We start from the raw sequence: 21,924 nt of genomic DNA on the forward strand, positions 1-21,924 counted from the left end.
GAAAATTAACACCACTACTATCTCATTAGCCACTTACTACTACATCATTAGCCGCCTCTTTTAAACATGACAAAATATAATTCTTAACAGCTAGCTATCTCTATTGTTCCAATTTAGCATTATCCCCACATAGACATGAATAATTTATTTAGAACCAGTTAGCACAGAAACCAAAGATGTTTATGTAGGTGCCAGTTTTCCAGCTTTTTGTCACTTTTGGAGAGTGATCCAGACAGAACTTGTCTTCTAATTCTCATGCAGCAACTTCCATAGAAAGCTCCACCACCAGAGAGTAGAATCTCAGAGAAAAAGTCTTATTTTTTGGCAAATTCCAGTCTCCACTTTGGACAGAGCAAGAGATACAGAGAAAGCGACCTCTCTCTAAAGATCCTAAAAAGCAGACTGCTTTGAGTTATCTGTGAAAGTCTAGCTGTACCCGGTGATATGACTTACCTGTCAATCAACCTAATTCAGCCCTACTCTGCAATATCCCAGGGGAAAACATAAAACAGCAGAATCCTGCATTAATTCAGATCAAAACAAACACAGCATCAATTAAGATCAATTACATTGCTGCAGTAAAAATACAGTGCCCTGGATCTAGACAGAATGGCTCCAATAATAAAAACAAACTACAACAGATCCTGCATAAAACAAACATGACAAACACCTTTCTTAAAGGCACAGTATCATCACATTTGATGTTGGTGACTTCCTCCAGTTCTTTTTGAATTTATCTAATAAAAGAAACTAAAAAGACTATAATTTGCTTTAGGAAATGCAACATTAGATTATATCTAACCCAGGTGTGCTTAAAGCTGAATGAGTAAAATCTACTGAAGTGTCAGCTGGTATTTAACTTTTTGACAATTATGTATTTAGTACAAAAAAATGATGATTTTACAGAACTCTACTATGACTTTTGAGTAAATGGATTCTAAAGTTGGGGAAGTCAGTCCGGTTCTATTTAATTTGCACGCTATAATCAAATTTGGATTTTGCATAAAATGTACCTTAGTCCTCTCAGGCGGAGAAGTCATGAAATGCTGCTCCAAACATGTTGTGAAATCATGTAACGTCTGATCACAATTCTAACTCAATAGCGAGTGGAGTTTTATGAAAGCAGTTTCTCCATCAGAAATCTTGTTATCAAATCCACTGTTGCTAAATTTGACACATAAGATTTTTGATATTAAATTCAACATCTTACACTTTATCTTCCAATATAAAATGTACATCTGCAGTGATATAATGTCCTGAAACCTTGACATTATTGACATTGTTACATTTGCTGTGGCAGGTGTAACTGGTGCCACACCCTGAGGATGAGTACATGATTTACTAGTGGGTCCTAATGAGCTGTTCCCTCTGTTACACAAGCAGGTACTGTCTTGATAAGATAGCTCAGTGATGAAACTGAGTTTCATATTGCAAACCAAAGGGATACCATGCCTTGTCTCAGTGTTAAAGACATTCACATTGTAAAAACTGCCTTAAATACTCAATATGTGAGGATGAGCTTCTGAATTGCAGCAAATAGAAACATATGTTGGGATTGTACTAATGTTTTAACAAGAGTACAGGAGTATCTTGTGTTGATGCCTGTCTGCGCAGTTTTGGGCTCTGAATTCTGGGTGGCACGGTGGCACAGTGGCCAGCATTGCTACCTCAAAGCGCCAGGGACCCGGGTTCGATTCCCATCTTGGATCACTGTCTGTGTGGAATTTGCACATTCTCCTTGTGCCTGCGTGAGTTTCCTCTGGGCGCTCCGGTTTCCTCCCACAGTCCAAAGATCTGTGGGTTAGGTTGATTGGCCATGCTAAATTGCCCCTTAGAGTCAAGGGGACTGGCAGGCTAAATACATGGGGTTACAGGGATAGGGCCTGGGTGGGACTGTTTCGGTGCAGGGTCAGTGGGTTGAATGGCCTTCTTCTGCGCTGTAGAAATTTGATGATTCTGTTCTATTCTAAATGAATTTTTTTTTATTAACAACATGTTGAAGACCAGATAGAGCCCGTGGAATAATTTTGAATATTCAAATCAATGGCTACCTGTCAAAATTTGCTCTATTTTTAAGTCTTATATGTCTTAATGATGCAGGGATGGTGTTTTACTATTTCTGAATGGCTCACTGCTATTTTTCTTTCAGATGGGTTTGAAGTATATCCTAAACACGGTGCTGATTTGTTGCTGGATATGGCAGAGTCTAGCTCAGTCAGGTAACATCTTTTAAACTAATGTGGTTTATTGCTGAACATTTAACACACAAGTGGCGAATCGAGTTGGTGTCGCAATCTTGCCGCTAAATCAAGTTAACTTAACGCCAAAATAAATCTTTAGCATGTATTTCAGGTTGGCAGCTGCATTGTCAGAGATGTAGGGTGGAATTGTCCCAGAAATTGGCAGGAAGGTGGCATTGGATCCACCATTGGTGAGAGGGCATGGGATCCAAGGGCCTTTGGCCTTGTGGATCCAGAATTGGCTTGCCTGCAGAAGGCAGAGAGTGGTTGTGGATGGGGCTTTTTCTGAATGGAGGTCAGTCACCAGCGGAGTGCCTCAAGGATCTGTTCTGGGACCCTTGTTGTTTGTCATTTTCATAAATGACCTGGATGAGGAAGTGGAGGGATGGGTAAGTAAGTTCGCTGATGACACTAACGTCGGTGGTGTTGTGGATGGTCTGGAAGGATGGAAAAAGTTGCAGCAGGACATAGATAGGATGCAGGACTGGGCGGAGAAGTGGCAGATGGACTTCAACGCGGATAAATGTGTAGTCGTCCATTTTGGCAGAACCAACAGGATGAACGAGTACACTATCAAGGGCAGAAGTCTGAGTAGTGTTGAAGAGCAGAAGGATCTAGGGGTCCGGGTCCATAGGACTCTTAAATCGGCCTCGCAGGTGGAGGAGGTGGTCAAGAAGGCGTATGGTGTACTGGCCTTCATTAATCGAGGGATTGAGTTTAGGAGTCGGGAGGTAATGCTGCAACTTTATAAGACCCTTGTCAGGCCTCATTTGGAGTATTGTGCGCAGTTCTGGTCGCCTCACTATAGGAAAGATGTAGAAGCTATTGAGAGGGTACAGAGGAGATTTACAAGGATGTTGCCTGGACTGGGAGGCATGCCTTATGAAGTTAGGTTGAGGGAGCTGGGACTCTTTTCCCTGGAGAGACGAAGGTTGAGAGGCGACCTGATAGAAGTTTACAAAATGTTGAGAGGAATAGATAGGGTGGACTCTCAGAGGCTATTTCCCCGGGTTGAAATGGTTGCTACGAGAGGACACAGATTTAAGGTGCAAGGAGGGAATTTCAGAAGTGATGTTAGGGGTAAGTTTTTCACTCAGAGGGTGGTGAGTGAATGGAATCGGCTGCCGTCAGTGGTGGTGGAGGCGAACTCGCTGGGGTCTTTTAAAAGACTTCTGGATGAGTATATGGGGTTTAATGAGATTGAGGGTTATAGATAGGTCTGTAGGTTGGTAGGTGTTGATGTGATCGGCGCAACTCGTGGGCCGAAGGGCCTGTTTGTGCTGTAGTGTTCTATGTTCTATGTTCTATTGCCCGTAGTGGGTTTTCCCAATATATTGTATGGCACTTATTGCAAAAGGTGAACAGGCATAGGTTTCACATTGTATCGCTGGTGGGTAGCCTCTGATTCTCCCACCCAGTCGTGATCTCAGAGATTCATTAATCCAGACACTATGTTTAAATACTGCCCCTGCGCTGGACAAGTGTTCTTCAAGGAACTGGAAGCCACTGGGACCTGCTGGATACCAAAGCTGCCCCTAAATTTAGTGAGATCTCCCTTCAGCACCTACTAGATACAATGGAGGCCCGCTATGATGTCCTGTATCACTGCTTTGGGTGAAGACCACCAAGCAAGGAGGCAGTGGTGGTCAATGCCAACGCCATCCAAAGGAGAACAGTCACCCAGTGCTGAAAGAGGAGGAATAATCTCCTCTGTTCCAGTAGGGTAAGTCACTCTTCTCATCACTCGACTCACATATCCATCAAACATCCACTGGGATCTCACTCACCGCCAGCTCAAGGGACACCACCACTCACTCTCCCACACACACACATACCTTCACCTCCCCTGCGGGTCATGCCCTCATCTCACCCGTGACTTGAGTACCACACCTGCCAGTCACCCTGACCATCTGGCCTGGCAGGAGTCTTGCTTACACCCTCTCCCTCTTTTACCAGAAATGATTCTTCAAACATTAAAATCAAAACCAATTTACTGGCCCATTACAGTTAGTGGGAATTTGCAGAATCACAGAATTATTACAGCACAGAAATAGGCTTTTCAGCTCTCCATCGGGACAGTTTTTATGTTTATTCATGTGGGACGTGGGCATCGCTGGCTGGCCAGCATTTATTGCCTATCCCTAGTTGCCCTCGGAGGGCTGAGAGTCAACCACAAAGCTGTGGGTCAGACCAGGTAAGGGTGGCAGATTTCCTTCCCTAAATGACAGTAGTGAACCAGATGGATTTTTCTGACAATCAACAATGGTTTCATGATCATCAGTAGATTCCTAATTCCAGATATAGTGTATTGAATTCAAATTTCACCATCTGCCACGGTGGGATTTGAACCTGGGTCCCCAGAACATTAGCTGAGTTGCTGGATTAATAGTCTAGCAATAATACCATTAGGCCACTGCCTCCCCCAAGGATTGTGGTTGTTGGAGGTCAACCATCTTCATTCCAGGACATCACTGCAGGAGTTCCTCAAGGTAGTGTCCTAGAACAAAGAACAGAATAAAGAACAGTACAGCACAGGAACAGACCCTTCGGCCCACCAAGTCTGTGCTGATGCAGATGCCTCTCTAATCTAATATTTTATTGCCTCCAAGTCCTCCATATCCATCTATTCCCTGCCTATTCATGTATCTATCCAGATACCTCTTGAACCGTGTTATAGAATCTGCTTCTACCACCTCCTCCGACAGTGAATTCCAGGCATTCACCACTCTATATGTGACAAACTTGCCCCTTACATCTGTTTTAAGCCTTCCCCCTCTCACTTTCAAACTATGCCCTCAAGTAATTGATCCTTGGAGTCTGGGGAGAATGACTCTGACTATCCATTCAATTCAACCCTGTCCTAATCTTGTAAATCTCTATCAGTTCCTCCCTCATCGTCCAACACCCCAAAGAAAACAACCCAAGTTTGTTCAACCTTTCTTCATAGTGCATATCTTCCAAATCAGGCAACATCCTGGTAAATCTCTTGCGCACCCTTTCCAATGTATCAACTTCCTTCTGGTAGTGTGGCGACCAGAATTGTACACAATACTCCAAATGTGGCCTAACCAAAGTCTTATACAGCTTTAACATGATTTTCCAGTTCCTGTACTCAATGCCCTGACCAATGAAGGCCAGCATGCCACACGCCTTTTTGACCATCCTGTCCACCTGAGTTGCCACCTTTAGGGAACTGTGGATCTGCACGCCTCAATCCCTCTGTACGTTAATATTTCCAAGGGCTCTACCATTTACTGCATACTTTCCTTCTGCAGTAGACCTTCCAAATCTAACTATATGAATACAATGGCTACAAAAGCAGGTCAGAGGCTGGGAATCCTGCGGTGAGTAACTCATCTCCTGACTCCTCAAGCCTACCTACAAATTAGGAGTTTGCTAAGATTCTCCCCACTTGTCTGGTTGAATGCAGCTCCACCAACACTCAAGAAGCTCAACACCATCCAGGACAAAGCAGCCCACTTGATTGGCACCCCAACCAGACATTCGCTTCCTCCACCACCGATAAACATTGGGAGCCATATGTACCATCTACAAGATCATCTGCAGGAACTCACAAACCCTCCTTAGACAGCACCTTGCAAACCCACAACCTCTACCATCGAGAAAGAGAAGGACAGCAGAGACATGGGAACATCACCACCCGGAGGTTCCCCTCCAAGCCATTCAGCATCCTGACTTGGGAATATATCGCTCATTTCTTCACTGTCGTTGGTTCAAAATCCTAGAACTCCCTTCCTACTAGTCCTGTGGGTGTACTTACACCACATGGACTGCAGTGGTTTAAGAAGGCAACTCACCACCACTTTCTCAAGGGCAATTAGGGATGGACAATACATGTTGACCTTGCCAGCGAAGCCCACATCTCAAGAATTACTTTAATAAAACCTGAATTTCCTGTCAACCCTATCCAATAGACACAGCTTTTTGATCTAGCTATGTAACCAAGGTAGACTTTGCTGTACTTATCTACAGAACAATAATGACTGAACTACAAAAGTAATTAATTGGCTCAGAAGTGATTTGAATGACCTGACAATGTGATAAGTTGCTATATAAATGCCAGTTCTTTTTTATGATAAACACGCACACAGTGGTGGCACAGCGGTTAGCACTGATGCCTCACAGCACCAGGGATCCAGGTTCGATTCCAGCCTCAGGTCACTGTCTGCGTGGAGTTTGCACATTCTCCCTGTGTACGCATGGGTCTCCTCCGAGTGCTCTGGTTTTTTCCCACAGTCTGAAAGACGTGCTGGTTAGGTGCATTGGCCATGCTAAATTCTTCCTCAGTGTACTCCAACAGGTGCCAGAGTGTGATGACTAGGGGGTTTTCACAGTAACTTCACTGCAGCGTTAATGTAAGCTTACCTATGACGAATAAATAAATTGTAAAAAATTGACCCACTTTACCCAAAAACGCTATCATTTTTATGATAGCTTAAGTGATTAGCAGCCTGAATCGAATGTGGTGAACAGACATTTCAGTGTCATAAGTCAGTTGAATTTATTTGCTTCAGTAGGGAGGGCAGTTTATTTGATTCTCAGGGGTCTGCAGTGGATGCAATGACAATTATCCAAAGATGTGTGAGTTAGATGTATTGACCTTGCTAAATTGCCCCTTAATGTCTGGGGATACATAGGTTAGGGGGATTAGCTGGGTAAATATGTGGGGTTATAATCTATTTAATCAAGAGTATCTTTGTCAGTGTCGACAATGGTGGGATTTTTCTAAAGCCACACAAAATGATACTTCTCGCACTTTATATCATGAACCGATAACCACTTTAAGATTGAAACTCAATCTTATTAGTTATCAAAAGCTGGGATGATTTGTAATTCTCGAAATGTTTCTTCGAGTTTCACTTCTTATTTCTCCTCCAGTTAAGTTGGTAATTGAAAAGGTTAATAATCACACAAGTTTAGAAATCACAAAAGCTGCAAGCTGCACCTCAGTCACACAGGGAAAGCTATGTGAAAGTCACAGGTCTTGATTAAAATAGACCCAGGTCAGAGTCAAGGACCATTTAATTACACAATGTGCAACTGCAGCTCATGTTTGTCCATTAGAACTAGGGACAATGGAAATGGAAGGTTGATATACCATTGGTCAGAGCTATAGCTACTATTGCCTAATGATATTATAATTAGGAAGACCTGCACAAATTGTAATTGGACAACTGTACCCTTATTTATGCATGATGTAAACCTAATCAGTATTTGTGAGTGGATATAGATACGACTTCTGTGCAAATGTAAATCTTTGATTGGTATATGCTAATTTCTTGTAACTGGATATTAATTATAAATGACTGTTTAATTCCTGGATCAAGGCTTTTTCTGATGAAGCACTAGACCTAGTCCTTACTATGTAGTTCATATTATAGGCCTTGGCTGTATAGAATCCCTACAGTGTATAAGGAGGCCATTCAGCCCATCGAGTCTGCACTAACAACAATCCACCTAGGCCCTATCCCCGTATTCCTACACATTTATCCTGCTAATCCCACTAAATTGCACATCCCGGGTCACTGAGGGGCAATTTTGAATGGCCAATGCACTTGACCCACACATCTTTGGACTGTGAGAGGAAACTGGAGCACCCAGAGGAAACCCACGCAGACACAGGGAAAACATGCAAACTCCACACAGAGAGTGACCCAAGCCAGGAATTGAACCTGGGTCCCTGGAGCTGTGAGGCAGCAGTGCTAACCGCTGTGCCACCATGCTGTCCTGTAACTCCAAGAGTCTTCATTGGTTTTCTCGAGAGTGAGAGGGCAAAGCACACTATAGCCGAATAGCTGTATTTTTTTCTCCCTAACAGTAACATATTAAGAACGTAGATATTTTAAAGGAGGATGTTGGTTCCAGCAATGTCATGGCATGGACCCCAATGAAGGAGTTTTGGAAAAGTAACATAGAATCTTAAGGGGTCACAGAAGGCACAGTCAAGACATTTCCAATGGTGTGGACCCTGATATCCCACCTATCCCAGGCAATTACACCACCATTTTCAACAACCTGCGGATGGCAAGTGACATTTGAAGTACCACTGATGGCACTAGGACCCAATTGTAGATGTTACTGAGGTTCTCTCTCTCCTGACACTTCATACTCAAGCAGACATTGACATATTGGTGTCAATACCAGGATCACTGACCCATGATCCTGAGATGCTCACAGTGAACAATTTAATACATTTTTGGCCATATCCAGTACTAATCAATCTTCACCGTAAGTAGTTTTAGTTATTTGCTAATTTTGGAGGAATTTTTCTGGAAAGTTAAACACCATTTTGGCTCAAGTTACAGCCAGTGTTTTGCAGTGATCTCCTGTTTCTGTTTACAGATCCCAGTGAGTGTTTAAAAGCCAGTGCAAAATCATGTGGGGAATGTATACAAGTTGGTAGAAATTGTGGATGGTGCACCAAAATGGTAAGTTACTGATGATTTGACTGATGAAAATAGAAGGCAGTTCCACTTATTGCTGTTACCTGCACTTGTGGGCAGCATGGCGGCACAGTTGTTAGCGCTGCTGCCTCACACTGCCAGGGACCAGGATTCGATTTCTGGCTTGGGTCACTGTCTGTGCGGAGGCTGCACATTCTCCCAGTGTCTGAATGGGTTTCCTCCGGGTGCTCCAGTTTCCTCCCACAGTCCGAAAGACGTGCTGTTTAGCTGCATTGGCTGTGCTAAATTCTCTCACAGTGTACCCTGACAGGCGCCAGAGTGTGGCGACCGGGGGATTTTCACAATAACTTCACTGCAGTGTTAACGTAAGCCTACTTGTGACATAAATAAATAAACTTTAAACTAAAAACTTTGAACTCTAAACTTCCCCAACCCAGTCTTTTTAATAGAAAGAACATTATGGAAGTGGTTTTTGACATTGCTTTCAGAAACATGTATAACTCGAGTCATAAGTTTCCGTGCTACAAACTGGCACTTAAAAGAATCCTTTGAACAGCCCCATTAGAAGAGATACATTCTGGAGCAATCATTCTGGATATTGATACCAGTTGAATGGTAACTCGTAGCTCAGGCTACTTTGGAATGTGAATTAAAATTACTGTTACACTTCTTCTCAGCTAGTCCACCTAGGGAATTAATAAAAAGAAATGAATACTCTATGTGCCCATATGTATCATGTACATGCTGCACATATTTTGATCAAGACTGTGGATATTTGATGACTGCCGAAGTTTGAGAAAACATTAGTACCGTTACAAGATATTCCCGCTGGCACAGAGGTGCTTCTCACTCCTGTAAACAGTCTTTGGTCAGAAGTGTGCCTGTAATGCCTAATATCCGATGTCATAAGCCAGGCTGTAACAATAGTACCCCCTTGTGATCTGAATTGGATATTGTGCATTTTGCGAGTGCCCTTGTGTACATTTCCCCATTCTTTCCAGAGGCAGACTGAAACATTTTACATAGAAGCATAGAAGTTAGGAGCTGGAACAGGACATTTGGCCCTTCGAGCCTGCTCCGCCATTCATTACGATTATGGCTGATCATTCAACTCAATAGCCTAGTCCTGCTTTCTCCCCAGAACCCTTGATCCCATTTGCCCTAAGTGCTATATCTAGCCATCTCTTGAATACATTCAATGTTTTCACACCAACTACTTTCTGTGGTCATGAATTCCACAGGCTCACCACTTTTTGGGTGAAGAAATGTCTCCTCATCTCCGTCCTAAATGGCCTACCCTGTATCCTTACAGTGTGACGCTCGTTCTGGACTCCCCCACCATTGAGAACATCCTCCCTGCAACTACCCTGTCCAGTCCTATTAGAACTTTATGAGTCTCTATGAGATCCTCAGCCGTTCGTCTGAACTCCAGCAAAAACAATCCTAACCTAGTCAACCTGTCTTCATACATCAGTCCTGCCATCCCCGGAATCAGCCTGGTAAACCTTCGCTGCACTCCCTCGAGAGCAAGAACATCCTTCCTCAGAAAAGGAGACCAGAACTGCACACAATACTCCAAGTGTGGCCTCATCAAAGTGGATTGAGAGATCCCGCACAAGTCCCCTGTTGATCGATGGAAAGACCCACAGGTGAAGAAATTGAGTGTGGCGGTCACCTTCAAAGCCACAGGCAGGGAACAGCACATGACGTAGATCTTCACAAAGAATGTGGCAGATGTGATCTAGCAGAATTTGGGACAAGCGCAGACATGTCCAGCATTGTCTCTCACTCATTTGTAAGCAGGGGAGTCTTCTTCAGCAGACACTCTGCCTGGCAAGTTGAATCTGTTGTTTGGGTCTCCCCTCCTGACCCTCTCCCCTTGATCGTCTCCCTCAATGGGCAGCAAGGTGGCACAGTGGTTAGCACACACCGCCAGGGATCCAGATTCAATTCCAGCCTTGGGTAACTGTCTGTGTGGAACTTGCACATTCTCCATGTGTCTACGTGGTTTCCTCTGGGTGCTCCGGTTTCCTCCCATAGTCCAAAATATGTGCTGGTTAGGTGGATTGGCCATGCTAAATTGAACCTAGTGTCAGGGGAATAGCAGGGTAAATGCATGGCGTTAAAGGGGGCATAGTTTGGGTGGGGTTGTTGTCGGTGCAGGCTGAACGGGCAGAATGGCCTCCTTCTGCACTGGAGGGATTCAATAATGGAGCATTCTGCTGCACTTGGTGTCATCTCTACCTCCTTCATCTCATGTATTGCATTCGGATCATTGAGCCTTGGATCCATTCTGCTTTTGTCTTCTTTCTGAAGAATTGAAGTTATTAATGATGAAAGGGTCAGGAGAGTGAAACTAATAATACGAAACTTATGGTAACTGTAAAAGTCTGTCTCTTTTTTGTCCTCTGTACATGTTGGCTGATGTAGCCTTGTCTCTGAGAACTGGCACACACATTGAAGTGACCAAGATACCATCCCAGATATGTAACATCTGGAACTCTGCATGGGATGACAAGGTGTAAATGAGATGAGTGACTCAACCTAGCTCTGCTGCAATCTCTGATGTGGCATTGTAATTATCAATCAGTTGTTCATGGGCAATGAGTGGATGCCCTTTGACCCCTTATGAATGCCAATTGGTGACTGGCCTTTATTGATGGAATAACATTTATGATATGGCTGCGTGTCCTTCACGACTGCCTGAAGACCCAAATGTTCAAATCTAATGTGTTACTCTTGAGATGCAGTGGCTGTAATGTTCAGACACTGAGCTGAGAGTGTCCCTGTTACTGTGCTGACAAAGGTGTTGGCTTTCAGTGGCTTTCTTTCCCAGGAGGTCTTCATCCTTTCTCTCTAAGGAAACCCCTGTTCAATCTAGTGGCCCTTAGCCCAGGGCTGCACTCCCCCCACACTCCCTCAGACCTCTCCCATTCCGATTCACTGCAACTTCTGATTTTATTACTGTGGTAGAGCATTAGATGGTGGTTCTGCATTACTATCCATGTTGAGACAAACATGGATACTTCCCCTCTCACTGTCCATGTATGAGATATACACCTACAGCCTCATGATGTGAAGATAGAGCTTGCTCCTGTTCTTCACCAGCCTCCCCAATTATACTGGAGCCCATAGTTGTTGTGGTGGATAATCTTATCGCCCCTCCCCAAGCCTATCACCTATTATGTGCCCATACATCATGTAGATCTTTATCCATCTCATTTATAGTCCAAAAATGTGCTGGTTAGGTGGATTGACCATGCTAAATTGCCCCTTAGTGTCAGGTGGACTAGTTAGGGTAAATGCATGGGGTTGTGGGGATAGGGCTTGGATGGGATTGTGGTTACTGCAGCTCAATGGGCCAGATGGCCTACTTCTGCACTGTAAGATTTTAAGGTTCTATGTATGTATGGTCACCTACAATGGTTAAAACCCCAGGGTAACTTCACATACCTGTCTCCCCCTCCCCTTTATTATGTGTTTCTAGTTTACAGGCTACAGATGCCTCCAGTTACCGACACTATTCCCTCTGCAGAGACAAGGACAGCCCAAGCCCAGGAATAGTGACTGTGGGACATGCTTTCACACCAAGCTGTGTTTGTTTTGTCTGGAGCACACAGCCCTTGTCCCTTCCTGAGGCTGGAGTACATCATGCTCCCAATGATTCCCCATGCTGCGCGCCCAGGATTGTCTCCAATCTGTTCATTAATTTCATCTACACAGCTTTCTGGGGAATATTCGTACCTACGTCCACACCTGTGATCATTCTGTGTACCTGCGTTCCAATGTTGCAGCTCAATGGTCACAATCTCAACTGAATCAAAAATCAGACCAGCTTCATGAGGGTAGTGGATTGTCCCTGGGAGACCGCAGAATTCCTCTGTCTGACCTCTACCCATGACATCCACATAGCCCCTGGATTGCTCCTAATCTGTGACTCCTCTCCACATTGCCACAGCTATGTCTATACTGTGAAACTCTTGACTGCGAATCCCAAACCAAAGACTTTGACTTCCCTCCTAGCCCTGACCTTTAAGTATGCTAGAATCATAGAATCCCTACAGTGCTGATGGAGGCCATTCGGTCCATCAAGTCTGCACTGATCACAATCCCGCCCAGGCCCTATCCCCATAATCCCATGCATTTACCCAAGATAATCCTCCTGACACTAAGAGGCAATCTAGCATGGCCAATCCACCTAACCTGCACATCTTTGGACTGTGGGAGGAAACTGGAGCATCCGGAGGAAACCCATGCAGACATGGGGAGAATGTGCAAACTCCACACAGACAGTGACCCAAGCTGGGAATCAAATCTGGACCCTTGGCTCTGTGAGGTAGCAGCGCTAACGACTGTGCCACCATGCCGCTAGATGACTCCCAACCAGCGGAGAGTGGAGTGGGAATCCCCACTGTCAGGATAATCACTCTCAACTCTCATATTGACGATTAATATAACCTTTTAATGGTCCAATTTCTTCCATGTATATCCTTAAAATCATATCAGTTGATTTTAAAGGAAGATGCTTCAGCTTTTGTTGATATGTAGTCTCAAGAATGAAAGCTACATCATTACCAGTATCAACTTCCCTCTAACAGGTTGCCCACATAGATTCTGGGTGATTCTGAATCTATGCGATTCACCCTGTGTGGATAAGATGTTCAGTTGGAGCTCATCCTCATATTTCTGGACATTCTCTCCTTCCCAGTCAGAACTCTTTTCTCCCACATTGTAAGTTCCTTTTGCAGAATGCAACTTGTTATTCTTTTTGAAGGTACCCAGATTCTTCTTCTGAATATTCCTCTCAGGGGAAGCTGGTTTACCCTAACAAACGTTTGCAATGTGATCCACTTTGCCACAATTCTTGCACTGACTATCCTTGCTCTAGCATTCATTCACTGAATGACCCATGTTGGCATGTCTGTGACATGCTTATTGCTGTTTTGACTTTTTATGGGCAGTTCCCAACTTGTGGATCTTCATTCCTGCACCAAATGTGAAGCCTTTGGGCAGTCAATTTCATCATCCCTGCAATTTCTATTGCTGTCTTAAAAGTCAGAGCATGTTCAGTCAGCAATCTTCTTCAGATAGCCTCATTTTGGAGACCACAAGCAAGACGATCTTGAAGAGTATTTTCTAATGACTCACCAAGCTCACAATGTTGTGCCAGCCTTTTGAAGGTTGCAGTATCAGAGGGAGGGAGATGGAGCAGGGACAGGAGGGGGAAGCAGGTGGGCTGTCAGAAGAGGCCTTTCCCACCAAGTGAGGAAACACTTCCCTCACTTGCACCTTAGCCAGGAATAGGGTGTTGGACAGCTACGCTTCACCAAGGAACCACAGAACCATAGAATCCCTACAGCGCAGAAGGACGCCAGTCGGCCCATTGAGTCTGCACTGACTCTCCGGAAGAGGATCTTAACATCTTCACTAACCACTTTCTCCCATACCTTACCCCATCCCCGTTATCCCACAAGAGGTGCTAAAAAAACTGCAGCATATAGATCATGGAATTCTCTGCTCCACTATAGAGAATAGTAAAGGCAAAGAACATCTTTTCAAGGAAATGTTTGAGTCAGCGGAAGATGCATGACTGCAGGGAGAGCTCTATCACGTGATTAGTTTTAGAATATTTTCATTAAAGACCAGAACTTACATGATGGGCAGATTGGCCTCTTGCTGTGTGATAATATTCTGATCGAAAATTCCTTCCAGCTTTACTGCAGTTGAAGCACGTGAGCTTACAAATTTGTCCTTTTTTGTAGGATTTCTTGGGGATGGGAGAATCAGCAGTGTTGCGCTGCGATGATGTAGAATCTTTAAAGAGGAGAGGATGTGCGATGGAAGATGTTGAAAATCCAAAAGGTTCCCTGAGAGTAGAAATTGATAGAAATCTGACTGGCCTTGCTAGCGGGAAGGGGATAAGACTGGAAGACCTGTCACAAATTCGACCACAGAAGCTTTCTCTGAAATTACGACCAGGTACATCAAATTACAATAAAGCTTGGAAAAAACTCCCAATTAAATTAAACTAATCAAAAAACTGTTGCTTGTGATATAATAATCATTGTTCTCGACTTAATTACAACTGTTCTGCTTCTTAAATGCATATACAAACCATCTTTTAGTTAAGAAAGCTGTTGAGTAATTTTCTGGTGATGAATTCTACTCCGTGTTAATCCCATTTCTTTCATTATAGGTGCTGATTTCTGGTAATTCATGTTTTTATCCCAAATTTCAATGTTTCTTGTAGACCTACTGCTATGGAAGGGGTCAAGAAATTCTTCAGGCTTAATGGGCACAACACGTGGGTGGCACAGTGGCACAGTATTTAGCACTGCTGTCCCACAGTGCCAGGGATCCAGGTTCAATTCTGGCTCGGGTGACTGTCTGTGCGGAGTTTGCACGTTCTCCCCGTGACTGCATGGGTTTCCTCCGGGTGCTCCGGTTTCCTCCCACACTCCCAAACTATTCAGGATTGGTTGATTGGTCATGCTAAATTGCTCCTTAGTTTCTCAAGACGTGTAGGTTAGGGCAATTAATGGGGTTACAGGGAAGAGCCTGTGTGGGATTCTCTGCCGGAGAGTTGGTGCAGACTTGATGAGCTGAATGGCCTCCTTCTGCACTGTAGGGGTTCTATTCAATGATTCTTTTTACCAGTCTCCTGATGTAACTGGTGGGATATGCATGGAATCCCCATGAGAAAGAAAGGGGTGTCAGGTCTATTTGGGCACATGGGTCAAGTGGATACCAAATAAGTACCCGAACTAAGACCTGTGCCCACCAAGCAACTAATGTGTTCTCTCAAAGATAATAACAATATCTAGTGGAGCTGACACTGTACTGTATTAAAGGGGGTAATCCAAAGGCACTTCCTGTGATTATAACCCATAGGAACTTCTGACTTGTGAACTTAACCAATTGTTTAAATTACTTTAATTTTTTTAAAGTTTCATTTAATGTTATTTAAAGTTTATTTATTAGTGTCACAGGTAGGTTTACATTAATACTGCAATGAATTTACTGTGAAAATTGCCTAGTTGCCACGATCTGGTGCCTGTTTGGGTACACTGAGGGAGAACTAACCATGCTAATGCACCTAACCAGGATGTCTTTCGGAGTGGGAGGAAACTGGAGCACCCGGAGGAAACCCTCGCAGATACAGGGAGAACGTATAGACTCCACATAGACAGTGACCTAAGCTGGAAATTGAACCAGGATTCCTGGCGCTGTGAGACAGCAATGCTGACCTCTGTGCCGCCCCTAATTGCAGGGTCTTCCAAGCCTCCATGAAGTGTAATGCCCAGTTTTATTTTAAATGTCTTCAACGCTTACTGTGTTTTTCACAAAGCCCACCTCTGCCCAAAAATTAAATATCACTCTGCAGCTGGGAGGTTGCTGTGATACTTTTCTGTCACTCTCTCCCAGGAAATTAGGAAAAAAGCTTTAATCTGAAAGATGATCCTTCAGCTTTCAATGTCTCGTCCTCGGGAGATAAGGGGATGAGTGGGTCGATAACATTTCTTCCTTCTCTCTTTATCAATGTAACTACATGACTTTTTTTTTTATTTGCCACCAGTCTGACATCTTGCATGCTGTTTTTCTCTACCTACACCCTCCATTTGTTGAAACCAGAATTCAATGTACCTTCTTTTACCCATTGTTTCCCAGACATTAAAATTGCGCAACTCTTTACCTGCCTCAGTTTGCTGTTTCTCCTCATGACCTTCCAGACATCTAGGCCGGAATTCTCCAGCTTTGTGCACCCTGCCAGCATTGCCAGCGAGAATGGAGAACTTGGCATTCAGTCAAATCTCTGTTCACTGCAGCGAGACTAAAGAATCACAGTTGCGGGTGAGATTAGAGAATCCTGGCCCTAGTAACCACTCCCTGCTGACTCTACCTCATTTTATCCCCTATTCCTGTCAGTCACAATTCTCCTCACTCCCCACTCACATAAGAACATAAGAAATAGGAGCAGGAGTAGGCCATCTAGCCCTTCGAGCCTGCCCCGCCATTCAATAAGATCATGGCTGATCTGCCGTGGCTCAGTTCCACATTCCCGCCCTCTCCCCATAACCCTTAATCCCCTCGCTTATCAAAAACTGATCAAAAACTCACCTGACAAAGGAGCAGCTCTCTGTAAGCTAGTGGCATTTGTTACCAAATAAACCTGTTGGACTTTAACCTGATGTTGTGAGACTTCTGACTGTAGTCACAATTAACACAGCATTATTGATCACTTGACTTTCTCAGTTTAAAACAATGAAATAATGATAGAGTTAACAAATGAGAGAACCTCCAACAAAATTCCGTACTAGAAACAAATTATGTCAAGAATCAGAAGCCATTCGGAGGTGGAGGCTTGTTCAGTCATTCAAACTCAGTAAATTCACTAAAATTATTGAAAGAAAGCAAAGGTCTGAACTGGCAGAGGCTGAGAGGGTTAAACATAGAAACGTAGGGGGTGATTCTCCCAAAAGTGCTGAATTGGTGGGAAAACTATTCTAGATCATGACTGTTTTCTCAGTTTAACTTCACATTTGAATCTCCGCACTCTGTGCAATGCAGAGGTCACAATCGATGATCTCATGAGTAACCTGGGGTGAGGGGTGGGGGAGGGTTGGGGGGGTGCCTTTTTGCGCCAGTATTTGACAATTCTGGAGCTCTGCCCATGCGCAGTGGCCCCGATCTGTCAGTCTCCCTGTTTGCTGTCCAGCTCAATCACCGGCCAGCATGGGACCCGTGGATTGCTGCTCCTCCAGCAGCCCCCCCCGGCCCGATTGCAACCCCCACAACAACTCACGGGCCAGCCCTGCCATTCCCCTGCACTTTCCCATCCTGGAGCACCCTGATGTCCAGCCCACTCCCAGCAGAGGTGATCCCTCACCCAGGCAGAGCCCCACCCACTTCCTGCTGACCACCCCTGGGGTCAGACCCCCTCCCAAGAGGCAGGCGCCAACCCCTCTTCGGCAGACCACTGAACCCACCCCAGTTGCTGGCCTCCCTCCAGCCCCGAACAATCATCATGCCGAGTGGCAGTGGGACACCCCCACCCCCACCCCCACCAATTGTCCCTAGACCCTGCCCACAATAGGCCCCGCCTCCTTGGCACTGCCCAATGCCTGATGGTGTGTGCCAAGGTGCCCCTTGGGCATGGACACTTTGCTTCTTGGGCAGTGCCAGGGCACAGCTAGCACTGTCAGTGTGCCCATGCCCAGGCATCACTCCCCCACCGCCAACCCCTGGGGCACTCCGATTGTCTCCTCTTCATTCCGGCAGTGTTTTCCATTAGTTCCCCGAATGTGGGGAGCTACTCTAAACCCCGCCAGAATGAAATACTCTTGGTGGGGTGGGACTTTCAATCGGGACCAGCAAGTTCCCGATAATGAAATGCTAAACATATTTAAACCACATTAAAAAAACATTCAAATGACTTACCTGCCTTCCCGCCAGTTTCCAGCGTGGTCTGGACTCCAGCTGTTCTCTGGCTCTGGGGGATGTGCATGCGAATACCTCGGAAAAAGGCCGACAACGCGTATCTCACAGCCTGATCCGCCCGAAAAGTTGCAGGGTGCGATGGGAGAATCGTCCCATAGAAACATAGAAGATAGAAGCAGGAGGAGGCCATTTGGCCCATTGAGCCTGCTTCGCCATTCATTACGATCATGGCTGATCGTCCAACTCAATAGCCTAATCCTGTTTTCTCCCCATAACCTTTGATCCCATTCGCTCCAAGTGCTATATATCTAGCGCTTCTTGAATACATTCAACGTTTTGCATCAATTACTTTCTGTGGTAATGAATTCCACAGGCTCACCCCTCTTTGGGTGAAGAAATATCTCCTTACCTCCATCCTAAATGGTCTACCCTGAATCCTCAGACTGTGACCACTGGTTCTGAATGCCCCATCATTTTTTCCTGTGGTATTATGATTACATGTTTCTTTGTAAGAAGCTGGTTTAATGGAAGGTGCTCAGCAGAACCCAGTAAACTCTCAAGTTACTGAGCAACCAAACCTGATACAATCTCCTAGCGTCACACTTCTAAAAGCTAGAGTCACAAACCCCATAAACTCAAATTTCCAGTGACTGACTGGAAAGATTAGATGACAAGATTTTAAGATATTTACTGCAGTAAGGAAACTAAAAACAACTTTCAGAGTCTAGGTAAACACTACCCAGTAGACGACGCACTCTTCAAAATACAGCAAATAACCTCCATTTACCTTTAAAAATGAATGAAAATTCCCTTCCACTTTATTCTGTCTCATAAGTGGATACTTTGTTCTTCAGGGACCTGTCCAAATGTATTCCTTTTTCCCCTTTTTGAGTTGGGTAACTTCTAATCCCTGAAGTAGCTGAAAGACAGTTTAAAGTATAATCATTTATAAAATCTGACATTCCTAATGCTTCCCTGTGAGATTTGGAGACTATTCAAGATGGCGCCGAAACATGGCGACTTCATGTGAGCCGTGCCCAGCACACCCTCTATTTCTATCATTTATTTTCGTTCTATGCTTTTAAAACTCTATTCTAACTCTTTTAGTATTAAGTTGATCTTCCTCTGCACCATAGCTATGATTGTAAGACTATATTCTGCACCCTCTCATTTTCTTCTTTATGAATGGTATGCTTTGTCTGAATAATGCGCAAGAAACAACATTTTTCACTGTATACCAATAGATGTGACAATAATAAATCAAATCAAATCATAACTAAAGATAAAGCCATTCAAAGCCCTTGAGTCTGCTCTGACATTAGATAAGACCATGGCTGAACTGAGAGTGGCCTGAACTTCACTTTCCCAACCAGCCCTCATAACCCTTGACTTCCTTGTCAATAGAAATCTGTCCAACTCAATTCTGTATATATTCAGTGACTCAGCCTTCACTGCTCTCTGTGGAATAGAAACCCAAAAACCATTGACCCTCTGAGAAAAGAAGTTCCTCCTCAACTCTGTCTTAAATGGGAGACCCCTTATTTACAAACAATACCTCCCTTGTTCTGGATACCCCCTCAGAGAAAAACATCCTTACAGCATCTATCTCATCAAACCCCTTCAGAAATTTTTATGTTTCAATATAAATCTCTCATTCTTTCCAACTCCAATCAGCGTATGTCCAACCTGCTCAACCTTTCCTCGCAAGACAGTTCTTTCACCCAGGAATCAGCCCAGTGAACATCCTTGAAGTGCTTTCAATGCATATAAATCAGCCCATAAGTAAGGAGACAAAAACTCTTCATAGTATTTTAGATGTGGTCTCAACAATAGCTGTACATTTGTAGCAAGACTTCCCTGTTTTTATTCCACCTCTTTGCAATGAAGGCCAATATTCCATTTTATTTCCTAATTACTTACTACACGTGCACGCTAACTTCTAGTGATTCATATAAAAGAACACCCAAAGGGGAGGCGATGACCTGATGGTATTATCACTAGGCTATTAACCCAGAGATTCAACTAATGTTCTGGGGACCCAGATTTGAATCCCGCCACTCCAGATGATGGAATTTGAATTCAATAAAAAAAATCTGGGATTAAGAATCTACTGATGACCATTAAACCATTGTTGATTGTCAGAAAATCTGGTTCACTAATGTCCTTCAGGGAAGGAAGTCTGCACGGCCTTACCTGGTCTAGCTGACATGTGACTCCAGAGGCACAGCAATGTGGTTGACTCTCAACTGCCCTCTGATCAAGGGCAACTAGGGATGGGCAATAAATCCTGGCCAGCCAGTGATGCCCATGTCTCATGAATTAATAATTTTAAAAATTCCTTTGTACTGCAGTTTCTCACCATTTAAATAATATTTTGCTTTTCTATTCTTCCTGCCGTTATGTAAAACTTTACATTTTCCCACATTGTAATCCATTTGGCAATTTTTTTAACCTATTTACCTAACCTAACTATAGCCCTTTGCAGATTCTGTGCATCCTCCTCACAATTTGCTTTTCTAACTTTTATATTATTAGCAAATTTAGAACAGTTAGCCCCTTCATCCAAATTATCAATATAATTGTTAAGTTGAGGCCTGAGCCCCTTAAAATAATATTGTCCCCTGTGATGCTCTGTGAGCTACAGTTTGCTGATTTGAAAATGAACTGTTTACCCCCACTTCATTTCCTGTTAGTTACTTTCCTTTTATTTAACTAATTTGTGCTAATATGTGATCCCTGATACTATGGGCTCTTGTGTAGTAACCTTTCATGTAGCACTTTATTGAATGCCTTTTAGAAGTTCAAGTATATTACATCTACTGGTTCCTCTTTATTCATCATTCTCATTCCATCCTTTTGTTAATCATGATTGCCTTTCACAAAATGTTAACTCTGCCTCATCCTATTGAGATTTTCTAAATGTCCTGCTACACCTTTCTTAAGAATGAGTTCGAGCATTTCCCCAACACCAGTTGCTAGGCTGTTTTATAGTTTGCTGCTTTCTGTCTCCTTCCTTTCTTGATGAAGAAAGATAATTGATGCACTCACTCTGAAATCTGATGCTACATCCCCAATCATGCAATTGCACACACAAGTATACTCAAGGAAAGTACAGCTGGAGAGTTACAAGTTACAAAGAAAATAATAGTTCATAATTGATGTAATTGTCTTGTTTTGCAAAGAATACATTGCAACTGGAAGGTCTACTTTACATCTGATTTGCAATTGAGGTGACTTCAGCAAAAGATCGCCTCATTACAGGAAGGATGTGGAAGCCATAGAAAGGGTGCAGAGGAGATTTACAAGGACGTTGCCTGGATTGGGTAGCATGCCTTATGAGGATAGGTTGTGGGAGCTCGGTCTTTTCTCCTTGGTGAGACGAAGGATGAGAGGTGACCTGATAGAGGTGTATAAGATGTTGGGAGGTATTGATCGGGTGAATTCTCAGAGGCTTTTTCCCAGGGTTGAAGTGGTTGCTACAAGAGGACACAGGTTTAAGGTGCTGGGGAGTAGGTACAGAGGAGATGTCAGGGGTAAGTTTTTCACTCAGAGGGTGGTGGGTGTGTGGAATTGGCTACCACCAATGGTGGTGGAGGTGGACTCGATAGGGTCTTTTAAGAGACTTCTCGATAAGTACATGGGACTTACTAAGATAGAGGGTTATAGGTAAGCTTTGTAGGTAGGGACATGTTCAGCGCAGCTTGTGGGCCAAAGGGCCTGTTTTGCGCTGTAGTTTTTCTATGTTTCTATGAAGTTCACATGCCAAAGATGTTTGCAGGATTTGCTCAAAATTAAGAACTTTCTGTAGGTTAGTCTCTTGT

The 21,924-nt window shown here is 43.9% G+C and overlaps 1 protein-coding gene across 1 annotated transcript in view; it reads left to right on the forward strand.

The window, feature by feature from the left end:
• Positions 1 to 2,149: 2,149 nt before the first annotated feature.
• Positions 2,150 to 21,924, forward strand: part of LOC145361580 (integrin beta-1-like) — a 93,282-nt gene continuing 73,507 nt past the window's right edge. The window contains exons 1-3 of the mRNA XM_080217423.1: positions 2,150 to 2,219; positions 8,604 to 8,689; positions 14,428 to 14,644. Coding sequence (XP_080073549.1) covers positions 2,150 to 2,219; positions 8,604 to 8,689; positions 14,428 to 14,644 — 373 coding nt within the window. The remainder of the gene's footprint in view (positions 2,220 to 8,603; positions 8,690 to 14,427; positions 14,645 to 21,924) is intronic.

Source organism: Carcharhinus amblyrhynchos, chromosome 2 (assembly GCF_965287045.1).
Source record: "Carcharhinus amblyrhynchos chromosome 2, sCarAmb.v2.hapA, whole genome shotgun sequence".
NCBI classification, from domain to species: Eukaryota; Metazoa; Chordata; class Chondrichthyes; order Carcharhiniformes; family Carcharhinidae; genus Carcharhinus; species Carcharhinus amblyrhynchos.